General features: G+C 41.4%; 1 protein-coding gene across 2 annotated transcripts in view; it reads left to right on the forward strand.

The window, feature by feature from the left end:
* The window catches only part of TTC28 (tetratricopeptide repeat domain 28), a 412509-nt gene that overhangs the window by 311918 nt on the left and 81343 nt on the right, over positions 1-19248 (forward strand). For both annotated transcript variants that reach the window (XM_014787030.2, XM_087424020.1), the window contains one exon: positions 743-908. In XM_014787030.2, coding sequence (XP_014642516.1) covers positions 743-908 — 166 coding nt within the window. The remainder of the gene's footprint in view (positions 1-742; positions 909-19248) is intronic.

Consider the following 19248-nt stretch of genomic DNA (forward strand, 5'->3'; position numbering starts at 1 on the left):
TGTTTCTCTTTTCGTTCCTCTTTGCTCTTAATGAGACTGAAGCTTTCACTGGGGCTCTAATCCAATCAGAGACGACCAGCATTTTCCAGAGCTGACACACCTCATTACCATTTGAGAATATGTCCTATGTTTATTGCTGGAAAACCACTGTGGATTGCCTGTTTCATTCAGCCATCATTTTTTGCTCCTTTAATCCATTAATGACCATTGACCAGTTAGTCTTATTTAAAAATAATTTAAAATGTTTTTATCTGGCCTTTATACTACATATTTATTGCAGTTTGCTTTTCTGGAATGAAAGGTCTTTGAGTTTCCACTTGGCTAGTTATATTTTTGTTCAGGATTTCGGTTTCTTGGGAGAATATACGTTGGCATGCTCATGCGCTATTCCTGAAAGGAAACTTTCCTAGTTGGTGCCTCTGAGAAGCATCTGTTTTGAAATATATGTGAAGTGGTCATCATTCCAGGAGCTTCTGAATATATCATCAAAAACGAAAGCCCTATCTTGAATTCCCTGGTTTCAAGCACCAAACTTGATGGTGAAAGTTGTAAAAAGGGGGCTGACCACACTTCTTAAAGCCCTCCTGAGACCTTGGATTTCAAGATTTCTTCACGTGGTTTGGAGAATGGCATGCTTGTCAAAGAGGTCACAAAGCACTTGGCATTGCTGTCCCCTACCCTCCACCTTTCCCTCCCCCAACCCCAATTGTGTATAATGTTGGCTGTGCCTGTGCTGTTTCAGGAATTCTGAAGTTTCACGAACACTACCTGGGTGATAACACAGCGGAAAACTCCAGTGACTTCCAGGCTAGTAGCAGTGCAACCCTTCCAACAGCCACCAGCTCAGCCCTGGAGCAGCACATCACTAGTGTGCGGGAGGCCCTGGGGGTGGAGTCTTACTACTCAAGGTAAGTAACACAATGTTTCCAATCCCATCTTCACATACACTCTCAGGGGTTTTTTAAATTGTTTATTCTTTTGTAAACATCCTATTTGAGCTAATGGAAGAAATCTTTTGGAATTCACACTTTTGTTCTTAGTCTATTCACAGTTGCTGCAGCGGAAACAAATATGTGTCTCTGGAGTGCAAACCCCTTAGTGGGGTGTCTTGATTCTTTTTGGTAATTTCCTTTCAGACAAGGAAGGGCCTCATCAGAGATACCCGTTTTCTGAGGAGAGTTTGTAGAACTTTTAAATGTAGACATGACTTTGAATTTAATATACCAGCTAATTAAAACTGATGATTTTTTGGTTATAAACACATTCGTAATGAGTTTGTTTGTACTATGGCTGAACGCCTGTGTGAGAGAGTAATTTAGCACCAGTGACAGGATCTGTGCACAGATCTGTGCATTGAGGGGCTGAAGTGAAGGAAATTGAAGTCCCAATATCAAAAATAGAGAAGAGAAGTGCTTCTTGCAAAGACTGTATGCTTATGGCAACATTTTATCATGATTGACTATTTTACATACGGAAAATAGTTTCCACAAGCACCCTGTTTCTGGGGAAAGTCGAAAGAAGAGGATCCCTTCCAGCTGGGTCATAGCCAGATTTCCCAGGCATCTCAGTCCTATATCCAGTGGTTAACAAGTATCGAGAAGATCCGTATGTCAGAGAATCTGCTGTGTTAGCTGTTGTCAGGCCCCAAGCACATCTGCTTGGTCTCTTGAATGATTTCATCTGTAATCATGATAATCCTAAGATATCACTGAGATTTCTTTAGAGATGCTTAACCCAGACTCTTGAGTGTGTGGTAGTCATTGCCAGAAGCCGGATTGATCTTTGAGGTGCTTATGAAGTCAGGGACTAGTTCTTAGATGAAAAATAATCATTGGATAATGTAATGTCAAGACTGGAAGGGGCTGTAGTGGTCATCTAGTCCAACTCTTTTATTTAACAGAAGCCAGCAATGAATGGGACTTGCTGACAGCCAAGTTAGTGTCAGAGCCAAGATCAAAACAATCTAGATCTCACCCAGACTCCAGGCCAGTGCTTGTTCTGTTTTTAATTATCAAAATTAATATCATACTTTGAGAAAATATCAGAAGCATGTAAGAATGTCATCTCTAGCTTCTGTTTGTATGAAGTATGAACAGGCTTCAGCCACATGCACACATTGTTGTCTTATTTCTCCCATGACTGCTGTGCATCCTGGAGCATCCCTGTCCTTACCCCTGGGGAGTAGTGTGGCAATTACCAGGGCTTGACAGTGTGGTAACCTCCAAGAACTTGAAAGTAAGGCTACTCCCTGAGATTTAATTATAAGTGACCGTAAACTAGATTAGGCCAGAGGTATATGAAGCTGCTTCAGCAGAATAAAGGCACACAGCCTAGTCTGATTAAACCGTAACCTGACCAAAGATACTGCATATCCAGAGCGAGTGTTAGAGGAGAACGGCTAGCAGTAGAAACACAGAAAAAGGGAGAGTAAGCAGGGCAGACTTTGGCAGTGCCCATTTCTGACACTGTTAGGGAGAGAGAATCTTGACTAAGGAACTCGAGTCCTGTTGGAAGGCCACTCCCATGGCGGACTTGCAGTCATCATGCTGTCTTATCTTTCTCACCCTCCCTCCCTTCCACAAATATTTGAGTGCCTACTATGTACTGTGCACACTAGAAATTAGGGATAGAGTGGTGAATAAGGCAGGCATAGCTTCTGCTGTCAGGGAACTGAAAGATGGTTAACAACAGAGCATATAAAATCTTTTGACTAAAATCATTGTAAGTGCTTAAATGAAAATGCAGAGTGTAATGAAAATGTATAAGCGGGGGTGGGGAAACTTACACTGGGAGTTGGGGAGGCTACCTTGAGGAGGGGATATTTGAGCTGAGCTCAGAAGGATGAGGAGAAATAAACTAGATGAAGACCACCCCAGGCAGTATGCGCAAAGGCCTTCAGTAACCCACAGTAGAGAAAACCTCTCAGGTTGTCGTCCTGCCTTCCCTGATTCAGGTTCCATGCTTCTTGTCAAACTTTCTGACTATCCTGTGATTTCTCATGTAAATCTGGTTGCAGATATAAAATGTACGTAACAAGCTGGCTTTCTGGCTTGTACAGCTCTGCGAGCTGGGTTGATGTAAGTGGCCTCTGAGGAGGCAAAGCTTCTTTGAGCACATTAACAGCATCAGATTTTCAAGCTTGTAAGGTCACAGTCCAGAGCTTGAACTGAGATGAGATCGTGAAGGGGCCCAGATGTGCGACACTTGCTCTTTGAAACCTCTGCACCTGCAGAGGTGGTTTCTTTGTGCTAGCTCCCTTACAGCAATGTGGTGGCCACACCAGGTCATCTCAGTTCAAACCAACCATTGATAGAGCCCAGCCTATGTGAAAATACAGATTTCACTTGATCTCAGTTGTCATGTATGTAGATTAAAATTCATCATAAGAAGGAAAGGGGTTACCCTTTGACTCTTCCCAGTGCCCTTCCTCATTGGGCACAATGGTTTAACTTCAAACACTTGTGCCTAAGCAGTTCTTTTATATGATACTGAAGGTTGAGTAATTCTGCTTCCAGGTGCCTTTGAATTGAAAAAATGCCTCTTGGGTTATAGTTCAGCTCTTCATCAATGGCAGGGAGAGAGGAAGGGCTGTAACTTGCTCATGTTCCTCACATTAATCTTTTCCCCTCTGCCCTATACAGAAAGCTAACAAGTTAAGACGAGTCCTTAGGGATCTCTAGGACTTGGGGTGGTTTGATGCTCAGCATGACTTTGTTGGGCTGCCCTCAGTAGCTTCGATCCCCACTTTGGACTGCCAGAAATAAGGTCTTTCCTGCTGCTTTGGACTAGTCTTATTAGAAATTTATTCATATTTTATAAGCTTAAACTCAAGTTCTTCATTATGATATTAAAATTGAACACTTTCACTAAAGTGCTTTGAATTTACTAGATTGGAGTTTTTGTGAGACTCTGATTTCTGCTTCACAGTTTCATGAAAACAGTGAAAAAAATTTCAATGACAGATAAGTTATGATTCATCTATAAAATTAGTAAATATTTTTAAAGCCATAATGCTTACTGATGGTAAGGATGCAGTGAATGAGCAGTCTCATATGCTCGGATATAACTTGGTTTGGCCTTTCAAAAAATAATTTTCCAATAGTATTAAAAGTCTTCAGGGGCCAGCCCCATGGCATAGTGGTTAAGTTTGGTGTGCTCCGCTTTGGTGGCCCGGGTTCACAGCTTTGGATCCCAGGCACGGACCTACACCACTCATCACATGCAAAATAGAGGAAGATTGTCACAGATGTTAGCTCAGGGCTAATCTTCCTCAAGCCAAAAAAAAAAGAAGAAGATTGGCAACAGATGTTAGCTCAGGGCGACTCTTCCTCAGAAAAAAATAAAAACCTAAATGTCCACCATAATTGTCAAATTATTTTATATCTATCCAATATAATATTATGTTGCAATTAAATTATGTTTATGGAATATTTTTTACCTCATAAGCAAATGTTTGTGACAAAATATTAAGTGAAAAAAGTAAGATACAGAATTATGTATATAGCATAATTTAGATTTTGTAATATATACAAAAGATAGGTATAGAACTATTATAAATATTCCTATGAATACATCTTTACTCCATTTCTAAAGTGAGAATTTTTGAGTCAAAAGGTATGAACATTTTGAAGATTTTTAATACTACTGGCAAATTATTTTTAGAAAGGCCAGACCAATGAAAATTAAGAAAAAATTCTTCGAAGAGAATAGGCCATAGTGTTAGTGGTAATTATAGGTGGATGGCGGAATTATAGATGCTTGGTCTTTTATTCTTTATACTTTTCTTTATTTTCACAATGGACATTTATTACTTTTAAAACCAGAAATAAATAGCCATGAGCAAACAACTCTGTCATTCAAAAGGAGAAAAGAGACCTTTCTGTAATTGCAGTTTACAGAGAATAAAATCCAAGTTTTAGAGCCTGGCACCATGATCTCGCTCTAGGAAGGCATTCTGGGTTTATTTTCCATCCTTGTCTCTCGGTAAACACCATGCCCCAACCACCACACCTTCTTCTCTGTTCTCTAAATGTGCCCTGTGACTTCTCCCCCCACCCTCGAGTTCAGGCATCTCTAACTTCTGGATCTGTAGGTGCAGCTGCCTGCTAAACATCTGTGCCTGGGTGTCTTCCAAGCATCTCTGGTCTAAAATATCTAAAGCTCAACACTTAAGTTTCCCCATTTCTCCCTCAAATCAATCAACGTAATACATTAACAGAATGAAGGACAAAGAGCACATGATCATCTCAATAGATGCAGAAAAGGCACTTGATAAAATTTAACACCCTTTCATGATAAAAACACTCAACAAACTAGGAAAAGAAGGAAATTACCTCCTCATAATAAAGGCCATACGTGAAAAGCTCACAGCTAACATCATACTCAATGGTGAAAACTGAAAGCTTTCCCTCTGAGATCAGAAACGAGGCAAGGATGCCTTCTTTTGCCATTTCTATTTAACATAGTACTGAAAGTCCTAGCCAGAGCAATTAGGCAAGAAAAAAGAAAGAAAAGGTATCTAAATTGCAAAGGAAGAAGTAAAATTATACCTGTTCGCGGATGACATGATATTATATGAAAAAACCCTAAAGATTCCGCACACCAAGAAAACTCTGTTAGATTAATAAGTGAATTCAGCAAAGTTGAGGATATAAAATCAACACATAAAAGTTGGTTGCATTTCATACACTAACAATGAATAACCCAAGAAGGAAATTAAGAAAACAATCTCATTTACAGTAATATCAAAAAGAATAAAATACTTAGGAATAAATTTAACCAAGGAGGCGAAAGACTTGTATACTGAAAACTTCCAGACATTGCTGAAAGAAATTAAAGACACAAATAAATGAAAAGACATTCCATGTTCATTAATTGGAAGATCTAATATTGTTAAAATGTCCATACGACCCAAAGCAGTCTACAGATTTAATGCAATTCCTATCAAAATCCCAATGGCATTTTTTGCAAAAATAGAACAAAACCATCTTAAAATTCATATGGAATCTCAAAGGACCCCCGAATAGCCAAAACAATCTTGAGAAAGAAAAACAAAGCTAGAGGCCTCACACTTGCTGATTTTAAAACATATCACAAAGCTATAGTAATCAAAACAGTGAGATACTGGCACAAAGACAGACGTGTAAACTAAAGGAACAGAATAGAAAACTCAGAAATAAACCTTCACATATATGGTAAAATGATCTTTGACAAGAGTGCCAAGGCTAGTTATTGGGAAAAGGATAGTCTCTTCAGTAAATGGTGTTGGGAAAACTGGATATCCACATGCAAAAGAATGAAGTTAGACTCTTGTCTTACACCATATATAAAAGTTAACTCAAAAATGAATTGAAAACCTAAACATAAGACTTGAAACTATAAAACTCCTGGAAGAAAACATAGGAGGAAAGCTTCGTGACATTGGATTTGGCAGTGATTTCTTGGATATGACACCAGAAGCACAGGTAACAAAAGCAAAATTAAAACAAGTGGGACTACATCAGACTTAAAGTTTTCTGCACAGCAAAGGAAACAAACAGGGCCGCCCCGGTGGTGTAGCGGTTAAGTGCACGCGCTCCGCTGCAGTGGCCTGGGGTTCGGATCCTGGGCGCGCACTGACGCACCACTTGTCAAGCCATGCTGTGGCAGCGTCCCATATAAAGTGGAGGAAGATGGGCACGGATGTTAGCCCAGGGCCGGTCTTCCTCAGCAAAAAGAGGAGGATTGGCGACAGATGTTAGCTCAGGGCTAATCTTCCTCACACACACACAAAAAAGGAAGGAAACCAACAAAAGAGTGAGAAGGCAGCCTATGGGATGGGAGAAGATATTTTCAAACAGTGTATCTGACAAGGGGTTAATATTTAGAATATATAAAGAAGAACTACTACTTAACAACAAAAAACCAAATAATCCAATTCGAAAATGGGTAAAGAACTTGAATTTCTCCGAGAAGATATACACAAATGGCCAACAAGCACATGAGAAGATTCTCAATATCACTAATCATCAGGGAAATGCAAATCAAAATCACAATGAGATATCACCTCACACTTGTTAGGATGGCCATTATCAAAAGAAGCAGAAAATAACCAATGTTGGTGAGGATATGGAGAAATTGGAACTCTTGTGCGTTGTTGGTGGGACAGTAAAACGCTGCAGCCACTATGGAAAACACTATGGAGGTATGTTTTTTACCACAATAAAAAAATTTTTTTTTAAAGTATAAAAAACGTTTTGAATCCACCCACTTCTGTCTCCACCACCACAAGCGCAGTGCGGGTCCCCGTCATCTCTGTCCTGAACCACTGCTGCTGCTCCTCTCTGACTTCTCTGCTCCCTCTCCCTCTCACGGCCTTCCAGTGCCTTTCAGCCAGAGTGATCTTTCAAAGATGTATTTGAGACTATGTTTCCTTGCTCTTCTACCCATCACAAAGCGCCCCAGACACACTTAATCCCTGCAAAGGTTCTGATGGTCTTTAAACTCCAGCTCACATGCCCTACGCTGGCCTGTAAGCCCGTGTGATCTAGCCTCCGTCTGCCCCTTGAATGGCACCTCTAGTCCTTCTCCAGCTTGGCATCTCCCTGTGCCCCACCCTCCCAGCCTCCTTTCACCTCCTAGGATATACCAAGGGCTTTCCCACTTAAAGCTTTGCACATACCCTTCCTTCTCTCTGTAAAGTCCTGCCCACTACTTTTGGTATGGCTGGTTCCTTCTCATCCTTCAAATTCCTGCTTAAATGTTACCTCCCTAGAAAGGCCTTCTGAAGCTCCATTGTCAGGTTCATTCATCTCTTCATACCCAGTTCCTAGGGCAGACCTGCAATATAGCAGATACTTAATAAACGTTTGAGTGAATAAATGTTTGACTGACTCTCTGAATGAAGTCCTTCTGCCTTCTGCCTGGACTTGTCCTTCTCCTTCTCCTGTAGATAGTCTAAATTTTCTACAGTGAAAATTGTTTTTATAGTCAAATGCATTTTTTTATTACAAAACACTGATTAATTTAGATCGCACCAATTCATAAATGCTGATGACTCCAGTTGGTTCCAGACTGATAACAAGTGGCAAATGTTAACAAGTCTGACAATGCCAAGTGTTGGAGGAGATGTGGGTCCACAAAATATCTTATATGTGGCTGATGAGAGAGTAAATTGGCATAAACACATCAGAATACAATTTGGCATTACCTTCTTTATAAATTTTATTATTTATTTATTTATTTTTGTGAGGAGATCAGCCCTGTGCTAACATCTGCCAATCCTCCTCTTTTTTTTGCTGAGGAAGACTGGCCCTGGGCTAACATCCGTGCCCATCTTCCTCCACTTTATATGAGACACCGCCACAGCATGGCTTGCCAAGCAGTGCGTCGGTGTGCCACCGGGATCCGAACCAGCGAACCCTGGGCCGCCGCAGTGTGCACACACACTTAACCGCTTGCGCCACCAGGCCGGCCCCTTGGCATTACCTTCTGAAGCTGAGTATTCACATACCCTTTCTCCCAGGTGTAATATACAAGAGAGGCTCTGGTACATGAGCAAGAATGTTCGGAGCCATACTGTAAGCAGTAGCAAAATCCTGGAAACACCCGCATGCCATCAGTGAGAGAGTGGATGAGTAAATGGTGGTGTAGTTCCAAATGGAGTATTAGGCAGCAGTCAAAAAGAGATGAGCCATAGTGAACCCAGAGATGAGGCTAAATCTTAGAAATATAATATTAAGTGAAAAAAGTAGGTCGTAAAATACTACCTCAGCATGACATCCTTTTAATAGAGTAAAAAACAACTAAAATTAAAATACGCTTTTAGGAATACAGCTAGATGTCATAAAACTTATATAGAAAGGACAGGCAGGGAGTGAAGGTCATGGGATTTGGGATGGTACTTGCCTCAGGCTGGGGAGGCAGGGGATGGGCTCTGTGGGAGGTAACAGATGATTAGATGTGTGTTATCCTCTGGCTTTTGTTTTGGGTGGTGGTTTTGTGAGCACTTCTTACATTATTAAAAATTACTAAATAAATAAATGAAAGCAGGCTGTACATGGATCAATGATGAAAGGGTGTCATGAACCAAAGATTATGATTAATCCAATCCCAAAGAGATTCCCCCCATTCCCCCAAAAAGAGAAAAAAGCAGAATTTTTCAAGCAAATGAATTGCAAAAGCAAGGTTGCAACTAGGACGTATTTAATGGATGTCGATGGAAAATTGATAGACTGATTTAAATTATTTGTATCTGTTCTTTTAAGCAAGTACCCAAGCACTGGTCATTGCTACATTATTAGCTTATTTTAAGTTACAGCGGGTCTTTGAAAGTTTAAAATTATCTTTACACTATTTTCTTTTATTTTTATTATTATTTTTGTGTGTGAGAAAGATTGGCTCTGAGCTAACATCTGTGTCCATCTTCCTCTGCTTTGTATGTGGGATGCCACCACAGCATGGCTTGATGAGCAGTACGTCAGTCTGCACCTGAGATTCGAACCTGTGAACCCCAGGCTGCTGAAGTGGAGTGTGTGAACCTAACCAAACCACCAGGCCTGCCCCCAACAATGTTTTCTGGTTCTGGCTTTTTGCTGATTGAGGCTGACCTACCAATTAATCCAAACTATTAAGGTTTTATTTTACAAATCAAATATTTTTTCTTACCCCAAATCCTTTCCAGAATTCTATGGAGTAAAAGTGGATATTATATTTTTGGGTATTTATTTTGTCCCAATTTCATTCTAAAATAAGGTAGTACCATTTTGAAAATATTTTATGAGCGTGTAGTCTGTGCCAGAGCTGGTAATGAGCCTGGAGATATATGCATGAATTATAGCTGGACTTCTTGGCCTTACAGTAGCTCACAGTGTGGAACATGCAACAAATGTGTAAATTATTCATCTACCATGTGTGAAATGTTATGATAAAGGTCTAAACAAAGAAGGCTGAGCCTGGTTCTGCCTACCTGGGGGCAAGGCAGTGGTTCAAGAGGCTTCCGGGGAGGTGATATTTGAGTTTGGCCCTGCAGAGTGAGGGAAGAAAGATCATTCTAGGCAGAGAAGTTCCTTGCTGGGCAAGGGCATGGAGGAAGGAAAGGGCCCAAGGCCTTCAGATGATGGATGGTGGTTGCAAGAAGGGGACAATCTGTCCTTTGCTGCAGGAATTGTAGTCTTCTACGTCACAGTCACTCAGCTGCTGCCTCCTGAGGCTCACCTCTTTCTTGCAAGATCCGAAATTGGGCTCTCTCTCTGACAGGGTGGGTTTGTCTGGCTGAGTCTCTTATGTCCTGTCTTCTTGAGACATGGCTGGGTTCCAAAAGGCAGGCCTTATCTATGAAGTGACTCACTCAGACTCAGCTACATCTGTTTGAGAAAAGAAAGATGATGCCAGGTTAGGGATTAGAACACTGAAGAGACAGCTGCAGAAATGAGTGGAGCACACTGTAGACTCTGGTCTTATGCCCCTGATTCCCGAATTTGGATTCCTTCCAAAAGGCTGAGTACAAAATGAGTTCAGAAGGCTTCGGTAAGCTTCTTAGCGTAAGTCAGCAGCTTAGCAAGGAGGATAAGTGTAGTTGGTCTTCTCGTATAACCTCTGAAATAGCCTAAATTGAATCCCCCTTTGTATTTCTCATGAACTTTTTTAAAAGCAAAATTCTTGAAATTGTTAGATATGAGGTTTTTTTTTTCCGTTATACACGGGAGGGGTAATCTAGTGAATGGTAGAATCAGCCTAAAGATAGAAAGGAGAGAGCAGCGATTCAGGGAAAACCATTATGTACCTTCTCGTTTGGCACGTGTGGGGGCCTGGAACTGTGAATGGCCTGGGCTTCTCTGGGCCAGGGGCTGACACTTCTGCACCTGGGCCACAGGGCAGGGGCCAATTTGGTAGATGCCATGAAGACCTGGGAGGGGCACTATTGGACACCAGACATTTCTCCTTTATCTCTCTGTCGCAGATCCTTTGTTCACAGTCCCAAAGCTTGGAACCACATTCCTGCTAGAACAAGGGCCCCAGGGAGAGGAGGTGGGGCGAATCCATTGACCAATCCAGACATTCAAATGCTTCCTTCTCAGTTCCACGTTAACCGTTGGCTGGCTGTTGCCATATCCAATTTTGTAAACATTCTTTGAACTAATCAAATCTCAATATTCCTGACTGTATATCCTGCCCTTTGCCCCAGTGACACTCCCTGGCCTTTTCTTTCTGATTGATTCTGTGAAGCTTTATCTAACAATCAATATTTAAGACATTTAATATATAACTCTTGACTTATCTTGCTTTGGGAAAATAACCCCAGTGTAACCACCAAGTTCCTCTTTCAACCAGTTAAAATAGGCATTGTTTTTCATCCCGTTTGTATTTTTATGACCTGAGCACAGTGGTAGGAGGCCCTGGAGGGGTGCTGTCCATAAAGGAGCACATTTTGCTGTGTCAGATCCACAACTCACACTGTACTCGTTGGATTTTCCTCCAAAATACCATGTAGCACCTCAAAATTTCAGACTTATAAACACAAACATAAATTTCTTGCTCTGGGTCTGCGGGCCTACTGGAGTGGTTCTGCTTTAGGCTGCCTCTTGCGCTTAGGTCCCTGTGTTTCATCTTTCTGTGACCAGTGGTGACCATACAACACTCTTCTCATAGCAGAAGTCAAGATTGCAGGAGACCAAGGAGAACAATCATGCACATTTAAAGCTTGGCTCACCTCTTGTCTACTCACGTTCCATTGGCTAAAGCAAGTCACGCCCCAAGCATCAATGGGGTGGGAGTATCTCTCCCCCACAGAGTGAATATGTACTGAGCAGTAACACAGTTTACCACTCACACCTAACCATGAAGACCTGGAGAGAGGGAAGGATGATTTTCACTCAGGCCTTAAGCTCCTGTTCCCTTCAGCATCTGTTGGTTGACCATTTGTCTGCTTATATCTCTCTCCCCTCAACACTGCACACACACACCCAGGTGTGGGTGAGGCTCTGCAAGCACTCCTTCGTCTCCTCTGATGGCTTCTCATCTTCCTCTTCCTCTGCAACTATGGGCATTTCCCCTCACTCACACTTGGTTATTGGACTTTCTCTTGGAAACGTAGTCTTCCTCACAGACACAGATCTACATCCTTGGCCCATGTCTCACTTGATTTCTAGGCTTGACCTTCCTGCTGTAGACAAGCAGCTCCCCTGGAATTCACCTCAAGCTCAGCACATCCAAAATCGTATCTTTTCTCAGGCAGCTTCCCAATAGGGCATACCTTTATTCTCAATTTTTCTCATTTATTTTAAAGCCTCCATCTTTTCTCCTCAAGTTCCTTAGTTTTGAGACCTTTGAATCATTTGTACTTAAATTTCCCTTTCCTTTATTGCTGTTTATTTAATCAATCACTAAACACTGTCTGATCTTACCCGTTTGCTTTCTACTTCCTCTTCTCTCCTGCTTTCACCCTTTCTTCTCTCCTGCTCTGGGCCAGGCTCTTACAAGCACATGCCCACGTGACCAGCCTGGCCTTCCTGCCTCCTCCGCCTCCTTCAGTGCTTCTGACCTGAAGCATAGCCTACAGAGAATGTTGGTGGTCAAGGCGTGCCTGGAGATGAAGTTGGTCATTCCATTTAGCCTGTCCCACTCCACCTCCTGGTGTCAACGCTCATTCCAATAGGGGCCAGATTCTTCCCCCTGTCACCTCCACACCACACAGATTCCTACGAGTTTGCATTTGCTTTCTGCTTCTGCCAGCGTCGGATCCCTGGAGTTCTATGCTATGGGGCATTGCTTTTCCTACAAGTCTTAAGCACACATTGAAGGCAAGAATTGCTTACACAAGTGTGTAGAAGCCAAAATGGGGGAAGGTATTAAGGAGATTGGACCAAGTAGAGGATACCTGCTGTAGAGCTGACCCACCCATGCTTTTCCCCTTTTCTCCCCCCGAATCAGGATTGAGAAAAGTCTGGGCACACTCCCTAGAACTCTGATGTATACTTGTTGGTTAACTAGAAATAAATCATACAAATTAATTCATTCCCAATGATGATGTCCCTGAATGCCATGTGGTCATGTCTTATCTCTATATTGCCAACTCTTAACCGTGCCTAGTACCTAAGAGGCCCTCAGTGAATGTTCACTGGATGAGTGGATGATTGAAAGAGTGAAAGAACAAACTGATAGGGGCTAGGGAGCACCTTTTCTGAACACATGGTCAATATAGCATCATTAATATATGGTCAGTGTGTCATCATTAACGTAGTAAAGCATGACACAAGTGATAACATGTGTTTCATAGTTATTGCTCCAGCCTTTTTCTTCCCACTTGCACCCCTGTGAAGCACTGTGAAAGCACAATATTATCCTGGATGGTCACAGAGGCGGGTTTACCCAGATCGGGTAGTTAATGCAGACCTTGAACTAACATCCACGTTACAAAACTTGACCTGTAGGCCAGCAATTGAAACTCTTCTGATTCCCAGCAACACATTAAACTCATTATGGCTTCAAAAGTAATGAGATGTTCTTTCCTGGCTTTTGATAGGCTTATGCTAATGCAGTGAGGAGTCACTGCTAATAAGCAGGGAGAGGCAGAATTGATTTAAGGATCTGTCGCTTCCAAAAACGTATTGTCTGATGGAGACAAAGTTATCATCATAGACTTGTCTTTTTCTGTAGTCCTGTGCTGGCTACATGTCTCCCTGCTAATTAGAGACATCAGGAGATAACACTTCATTTTCTGGTGGCCCTCATAAAAGCTTCCTGCTTTTAGGAAGAACTGAGTACCTTCCCATCTCCAGAGATAGCCCATAGCTGTTGTGCATTTGTTTCCTTCCCCTGCTTCAACACAGGGGCCTTCCTCAAGCGTGTTGCTGATGTGGACTTCAGTTCATTTCCTGCGTCCTCATCGCCAGTCTCACAGGTGGATCAAGCAACAGTGGATGCTTCCACCTGAAATCAGAAGTTATATTGACATATCCTGTCCATGAAAGGATATAGCCATGGGTTGGCTTTCAGACTGTGCTGTAAATTAATATATACACTTATTAATTTAGACTGGTGAGGTTGAAACTGTATGCATCATGTATTGATTATCACCTCAAGGTTGGAGACAGCCTTTCTTGTGAAGATTAAATGGAAAGACTGAGTGATACATGACATTGATTTTCTTTCCTTTAGCTATCCACTGCAAACCATTTCCTCTTTCTTCTGGACTTGTTTCTTAATGATGCTTTGGGTGCCACATCCCTGTAGAAAACTTAGGAAATCTCTTTGGGGTTGTTTCAAAAAAAGCTATTTGTTACTCTGGGTAGTTTTGCTATTGTGGATTTCCACTGTTTTCTTCTATCTCAGCACCTTGTATGTTTCCTTTTTGGTGTCCTTAATCACAGTATTATTTATTGTGTGGGATTTATTTTGTGATGTCTCTCTCTCCCGCTGGACTAGAGGTCCATTGAGGGTGGGGATTGGGTCTGTCTGTTTTACCATCAGTACAGTACCTGAAATGTGGTTGGCTCTCAGGGAATAGTCACTGAATGACTAAAAGAAATGTGCCTACCTTTTTTTCCATATAAACACCATCTATTCATAATTATGTTAAAGCTGAAGCTAGGAAAGTTTCCGATTAGTGCTAGAATTCGTCTGGCTATGTACAAGAAAAAACTATTTCCAAAGAAGGACACAGAATGAGCTCACTGGGCTAACACCAGAGTGAAATGAAAAAGAACAAGGAGAGAGAGTGTGTGTGTATGTGTATGTGCGTACAAGCTTTCAGTCAAGCATAAGCGAAGGCTTCATTGTGTGTTTCTTCTTGTCTGTTTTTTCCTACTTTGTTTCACTGTTGAGTTTTAAGCCCTAGAGATAAAAATTCAGCGTGGTTTATAGTGAGTAAGGACTTTGGATTATGGTATTTTTGAATGTTGGAAATAGCTAAGTTTAAAAGAGATAGAGGGGGCCAGCCCAGTGGCGTAGTAGTTAAGTTCGCACACTCTGCTTCGGTGGCCCGGTGTTCGCAGGTTCGGATCCTGGGCGTGGACCTACACACCGCTCATTAAGCCATACTGTGGCGGCATCCCACATACAAAATGGAGGAAGATTGGCACAGATGTTAGCTCAGGGACAGTCTTCCTCAACCAAAAAGAGGAAGATTGGCAATGGATGTTAGCCCAGGGCCAATCTTCCTCACCAAAAAAAGTAATAATAAAATAAAAGAGATAGAGAATTATAGTTGGAAGAAAGTTACAAGGAAAAAAAAAGCTATTTGTCTAACTTACCTTTGAAAATGAGTCAAATAGACAAGAGAAACCAGATTCTGTGAAATATGAGTCATTTCGGTTTCCCATGGCAGATAGGATTTCTCAGTAGATGTATACAACTTTGATTTCATCTTACAGTACTAAACAATATTAATAAACTGCATAAGATGCGTAAGAGATGCATAAGATGCCTTATTGGGTGCTCTGTTATGCTGAGTTAATGCTTCATGTTTTAACTCTGACTCTCTATTAGAACCTCTCAGCTTGCTTCTTTTTGGACAAAGAAGACAGAAATGGCCTCTGTTGGCCCTTTTCCACGTGCCAGACACAGGTTTACAAACTCACTAGATGTTTACGTCATAGTCTGAGGCCATGATTATGGTCCCCGTTTTACGTAGCAGAAAGCTGAAACTCAGAGCCATTCTGTGAGTTGTCAAGGCTTCACAGCTGGTTAAATGATGGCACTAGAATTCAAAGGTGGGCTTTAGAAAGAAAGGGCTTCTCAAAAACAAAGAGCGCCTCCTGGGGCTCTAGAATTGCATTTTCAAATGATTTTGTTTGCAAATGAGAAAAAGACTGATAGAAAATGACTCCTTCACTGCCTTTCCAAACTTTTGCTGTCCCTTTGGAGATTTCAGTAGACTTTTCTCTTCCCCTTCTGGAAACTTCCATTGAGTCTCCAAGTACTGGGTATTTTCCTGTCTGACTGGCCTCCGCAGTAAAATGGAGGAAAGAAAAATGTAGAAAAATATACAAGATGAAAAAGTAGAGAAACATTCTGTCAGAGTGTGATGCATCATTGAAATGATTTTGCTGTGGTGAGTTTGAGAGCAAGGAGAATGGTTTCTCATTGAGAAATGAAAGTCTTTTGGCTTAAAGAATATTTTCAAAAAATAAATCTTTCATTACCGTAGGTATTTCTTAAAATGAAAATAGTCCATATCAAGCCGTATCATGAAAGAAAGAATTCACCAGTCCTTGAGAATTTACCTATTTTCCATTCAAACATTAAAGTGATCATTTAATCTTACGTACAGTTCCCTGAACTTTCCCTAAATAATTGCTTTGGTGATTTTAGCTCAACCTTGAAACACACTTGGATCTGATGTATATTTGACTTCATTTGAAAGAGAGAAGCAATTTTAAAGAAAGAGACTTCACAGGTTTAAACCCTGTGCCCACAGGGACAAGAAGAGAGGAAAGGAGAGAAGTAAATGTGTGGGAGCCCAGAATAGAATGAAGTATCAGCTTTAATAATAATAATACCACCTGTTATATATGTAGTGCTTTATATAGTGTCTGCCAGGCGTCTTCACATACAGTGCCTCAGGTAATCTTTACAGTAGCCCTTTGAGATAGGCAGGATGACTGTTAGGTTGAGACAAGGAAATTGAATCTCAAAGACTGACTTATCCGAGGTCACACAGCCGAAGAATCAAGTTGGAACTTGAACCCAGGCCTCCAGGCTCCCATCTACTGCTCTCTCCACCAAGCCATTTGTATCTCTTAAGGCAAGTATTTACTTTGGATAAGCTCTTGTTAGATTTGCCAAGGCTCATGCAAAGTCTCTGTAATGGAGCTTTTCCTATGTTTGAGACATGTAGGCATTGCCTAGGGGTTATAACAGTATTTATAGAAATGGAATTTGAGCTGTAATAATGAAGTTCTGAATTATTTTCTGTGTAACACTAAGCTTTCAGATGAGCTAAATTTAAGTCAATAGTATATGGATAAACTGGTCTACTTAACTTCTACATAGCTTGGGCATGTGAGTTCCAGGATAAGTCTGAAGCTGCTTAAATCAAAGTGGGATAAGAAACAGGTAGCAAAGAAGAAATAAATAAGATGTCACTTAGTGTGATGTAACTGGTTAAAAGAACAGCTGTGAGGTGTTTGGAACGAATATAGTATGGACAATTTTAGAAGCATTTTTCCAAGTGAGTTAGTCTTGTGTCTAAATAGAGTTTGAAATCTTTTATCTATTCATTCTTTTAACTGTTTATTCATTCAGCAGCTATGTTCTGAGTATCCCCATAGCACCATTCACTGTGCTGGGCCCCAAGAATTCAGAGAGAAGACACATTTCCTGTCCTTGAGGAGCTCACAGACCAGTAGGTTTGTGGGTGTCATAAATAGAGACAGAGCACAGGTGTAAGTTTCACAAAGGTCCGGCATTCATCTTTTGATGAGCACCAAGTTTACATGCCCCCCAAATTTTCAGATCTTTTATTTTCTTGCGGTTGGAATTTTCAGTATTATAAGAGATATTACGGTCAGGCTAATTTATGAGAAACCTAATTATAGAGACATTCATTCAGCAAACATTTGTCAAATGCATACTATGTGACTGGTCCTTTGCTGGGTATTGGGGTTACGGAGATGAAACCAATAGATTTCCTGCCATAAGGGGTTCTCAGTCTAATAGGAGAGAAACAATAAACAAATACACCCAATCCAGACTCTGCCGCTTACTAGCTGCGTGACCTTTTGCAAGCAATTTAATCTCGTGGAGTTTTTGTAACAATAAACTGATAATGCCTGACAAGCAGTAGGGTAAAGCTGGGCACATAAGAAGGCTTCATGTAGTTGCCAGTGTCAGTTATTATGAGAGAAGTGGGAGATGCACACAGAGGGGCCACTTGTGCCTCGGGGATGGCTCAGTCAGGAGAGGCTTCCTGGAGGGGGTGCTGCTTGAGCTGCATCAGAGATGCAGTGGGTTTTTGCCATGCTAGCAAGGCAGTGTGAGACCAGGTGGAGGGCACAGGACAAGCTGAGGCATGGGAGAGACAGCTGCCACATTTAGGGAGATGCTGGGAGGGTAGCACAGTTGGAATATAAAGCACAGGGAGAGCTTGGACCTAAATCCTCCTAGAAACAGGCTGGAGAGGTGCAAAGGGGCTGGATGCTATGTGGCCTTGGAGAGAGGTGTCGCCCTCCAGCCAGAGGCAAGAGGTTTGCATTTGAGAAAGACACAGGGTCCAAATTGTCCAATGAAAACTCAAGATCATTTTGCCTTGTTCTTTCTGAGGCTTTTGGGTTAAAGATTCTACATGGTCTGTTATTTTAAGGAAAAAAGAGAACCATTTTAAAAACCTGCTGGACAGTTCAAAGTCGTGTTGAGCATCTGCCTTTAAGCAAGAAATATTGTGCATACAAGGCGGGGGAGGCTCGCTTACTAGTTCTCGGGAAAACTAGAAAATTAATATTCTGATTTGGTCCGGCAAATACTGCAAGAGTAAGCCAAGTATAAAATATGTACATTTCCTAGTAATGTCTTTGATTGAGTTGGCAGAAAATTACCTATTTGGGATAAATGTTCTGGGGGACAGGCAAGATTTTAGCTGTGCACAGTCCAAACCAAAATCCCTTCTCCTTAAACCCACCTGACACGGCCAGGGCCTGACTCAGTGACAACCTACAATCTGAAATGGTATCCAATTCTCTTTTTACCCTATTTTCTTTTAGAATTAAAATTGAATACTTTTGTCGTGATGTCAGTAAAAATAAATAAAAAAGAAAACAGTAGAAAGAAATGGTCTCCTTTTTTTGAAGGGTGGACGAGGCCGAGACACTTGAGCTGTCTTTAAATACTGCAGCAGCAGAGCTGTCAAAGGAGCTTGCTGGCCCTCAGTTTAACCATAGAAAACATGTTTTCTTATATTATTTTGGCCTTATAGGGTGTTTTCTTAACCGAAAAATGATCACAGTTAGCATGCCTGACCCTTGTTGGCCCGATCATTTTATGAAGAAGAATAATGTTGTTATGGCAGAGCAGTCTGGAAAGAATGTCAGCTCGCTTAGGTTCAAGATTCTCAGTGACCTCGGAGCACAAACTAGGTCGGTGGAGAAAGAAGAATTGAGGGCTAAGTATGTAGATTGTGAACTGTGGCAGAGTAACTAGCACTTTCTTCGGCATCCATGGGTTTTTCACTTCCTTCTTTGGAAGAATCTCATCTTGGTGGGAAGTATAATTACCCTTGCATATGCCACTTTGGGAAGAGAACGTGTGTCCATAATCACTGAAAGGAAATACCCT

The sequence above is a fragment of the Ceratotherium simum genome, chromosome 35 (genome assembly GCF_057802395.1).
Source record: "Ceratotherium simum simum isolate JZ-2026a chromosome 35, ASM5780239v1, whole genome shotgun sequence".
In the NCBI taxonomy this organism is placed as follows: Eukaryota; Metazoa; Chordata; class Mammalia; order Perissodactyla; family Rhinocerotidae; genus Ceratotherium; species Ceratotherium simum.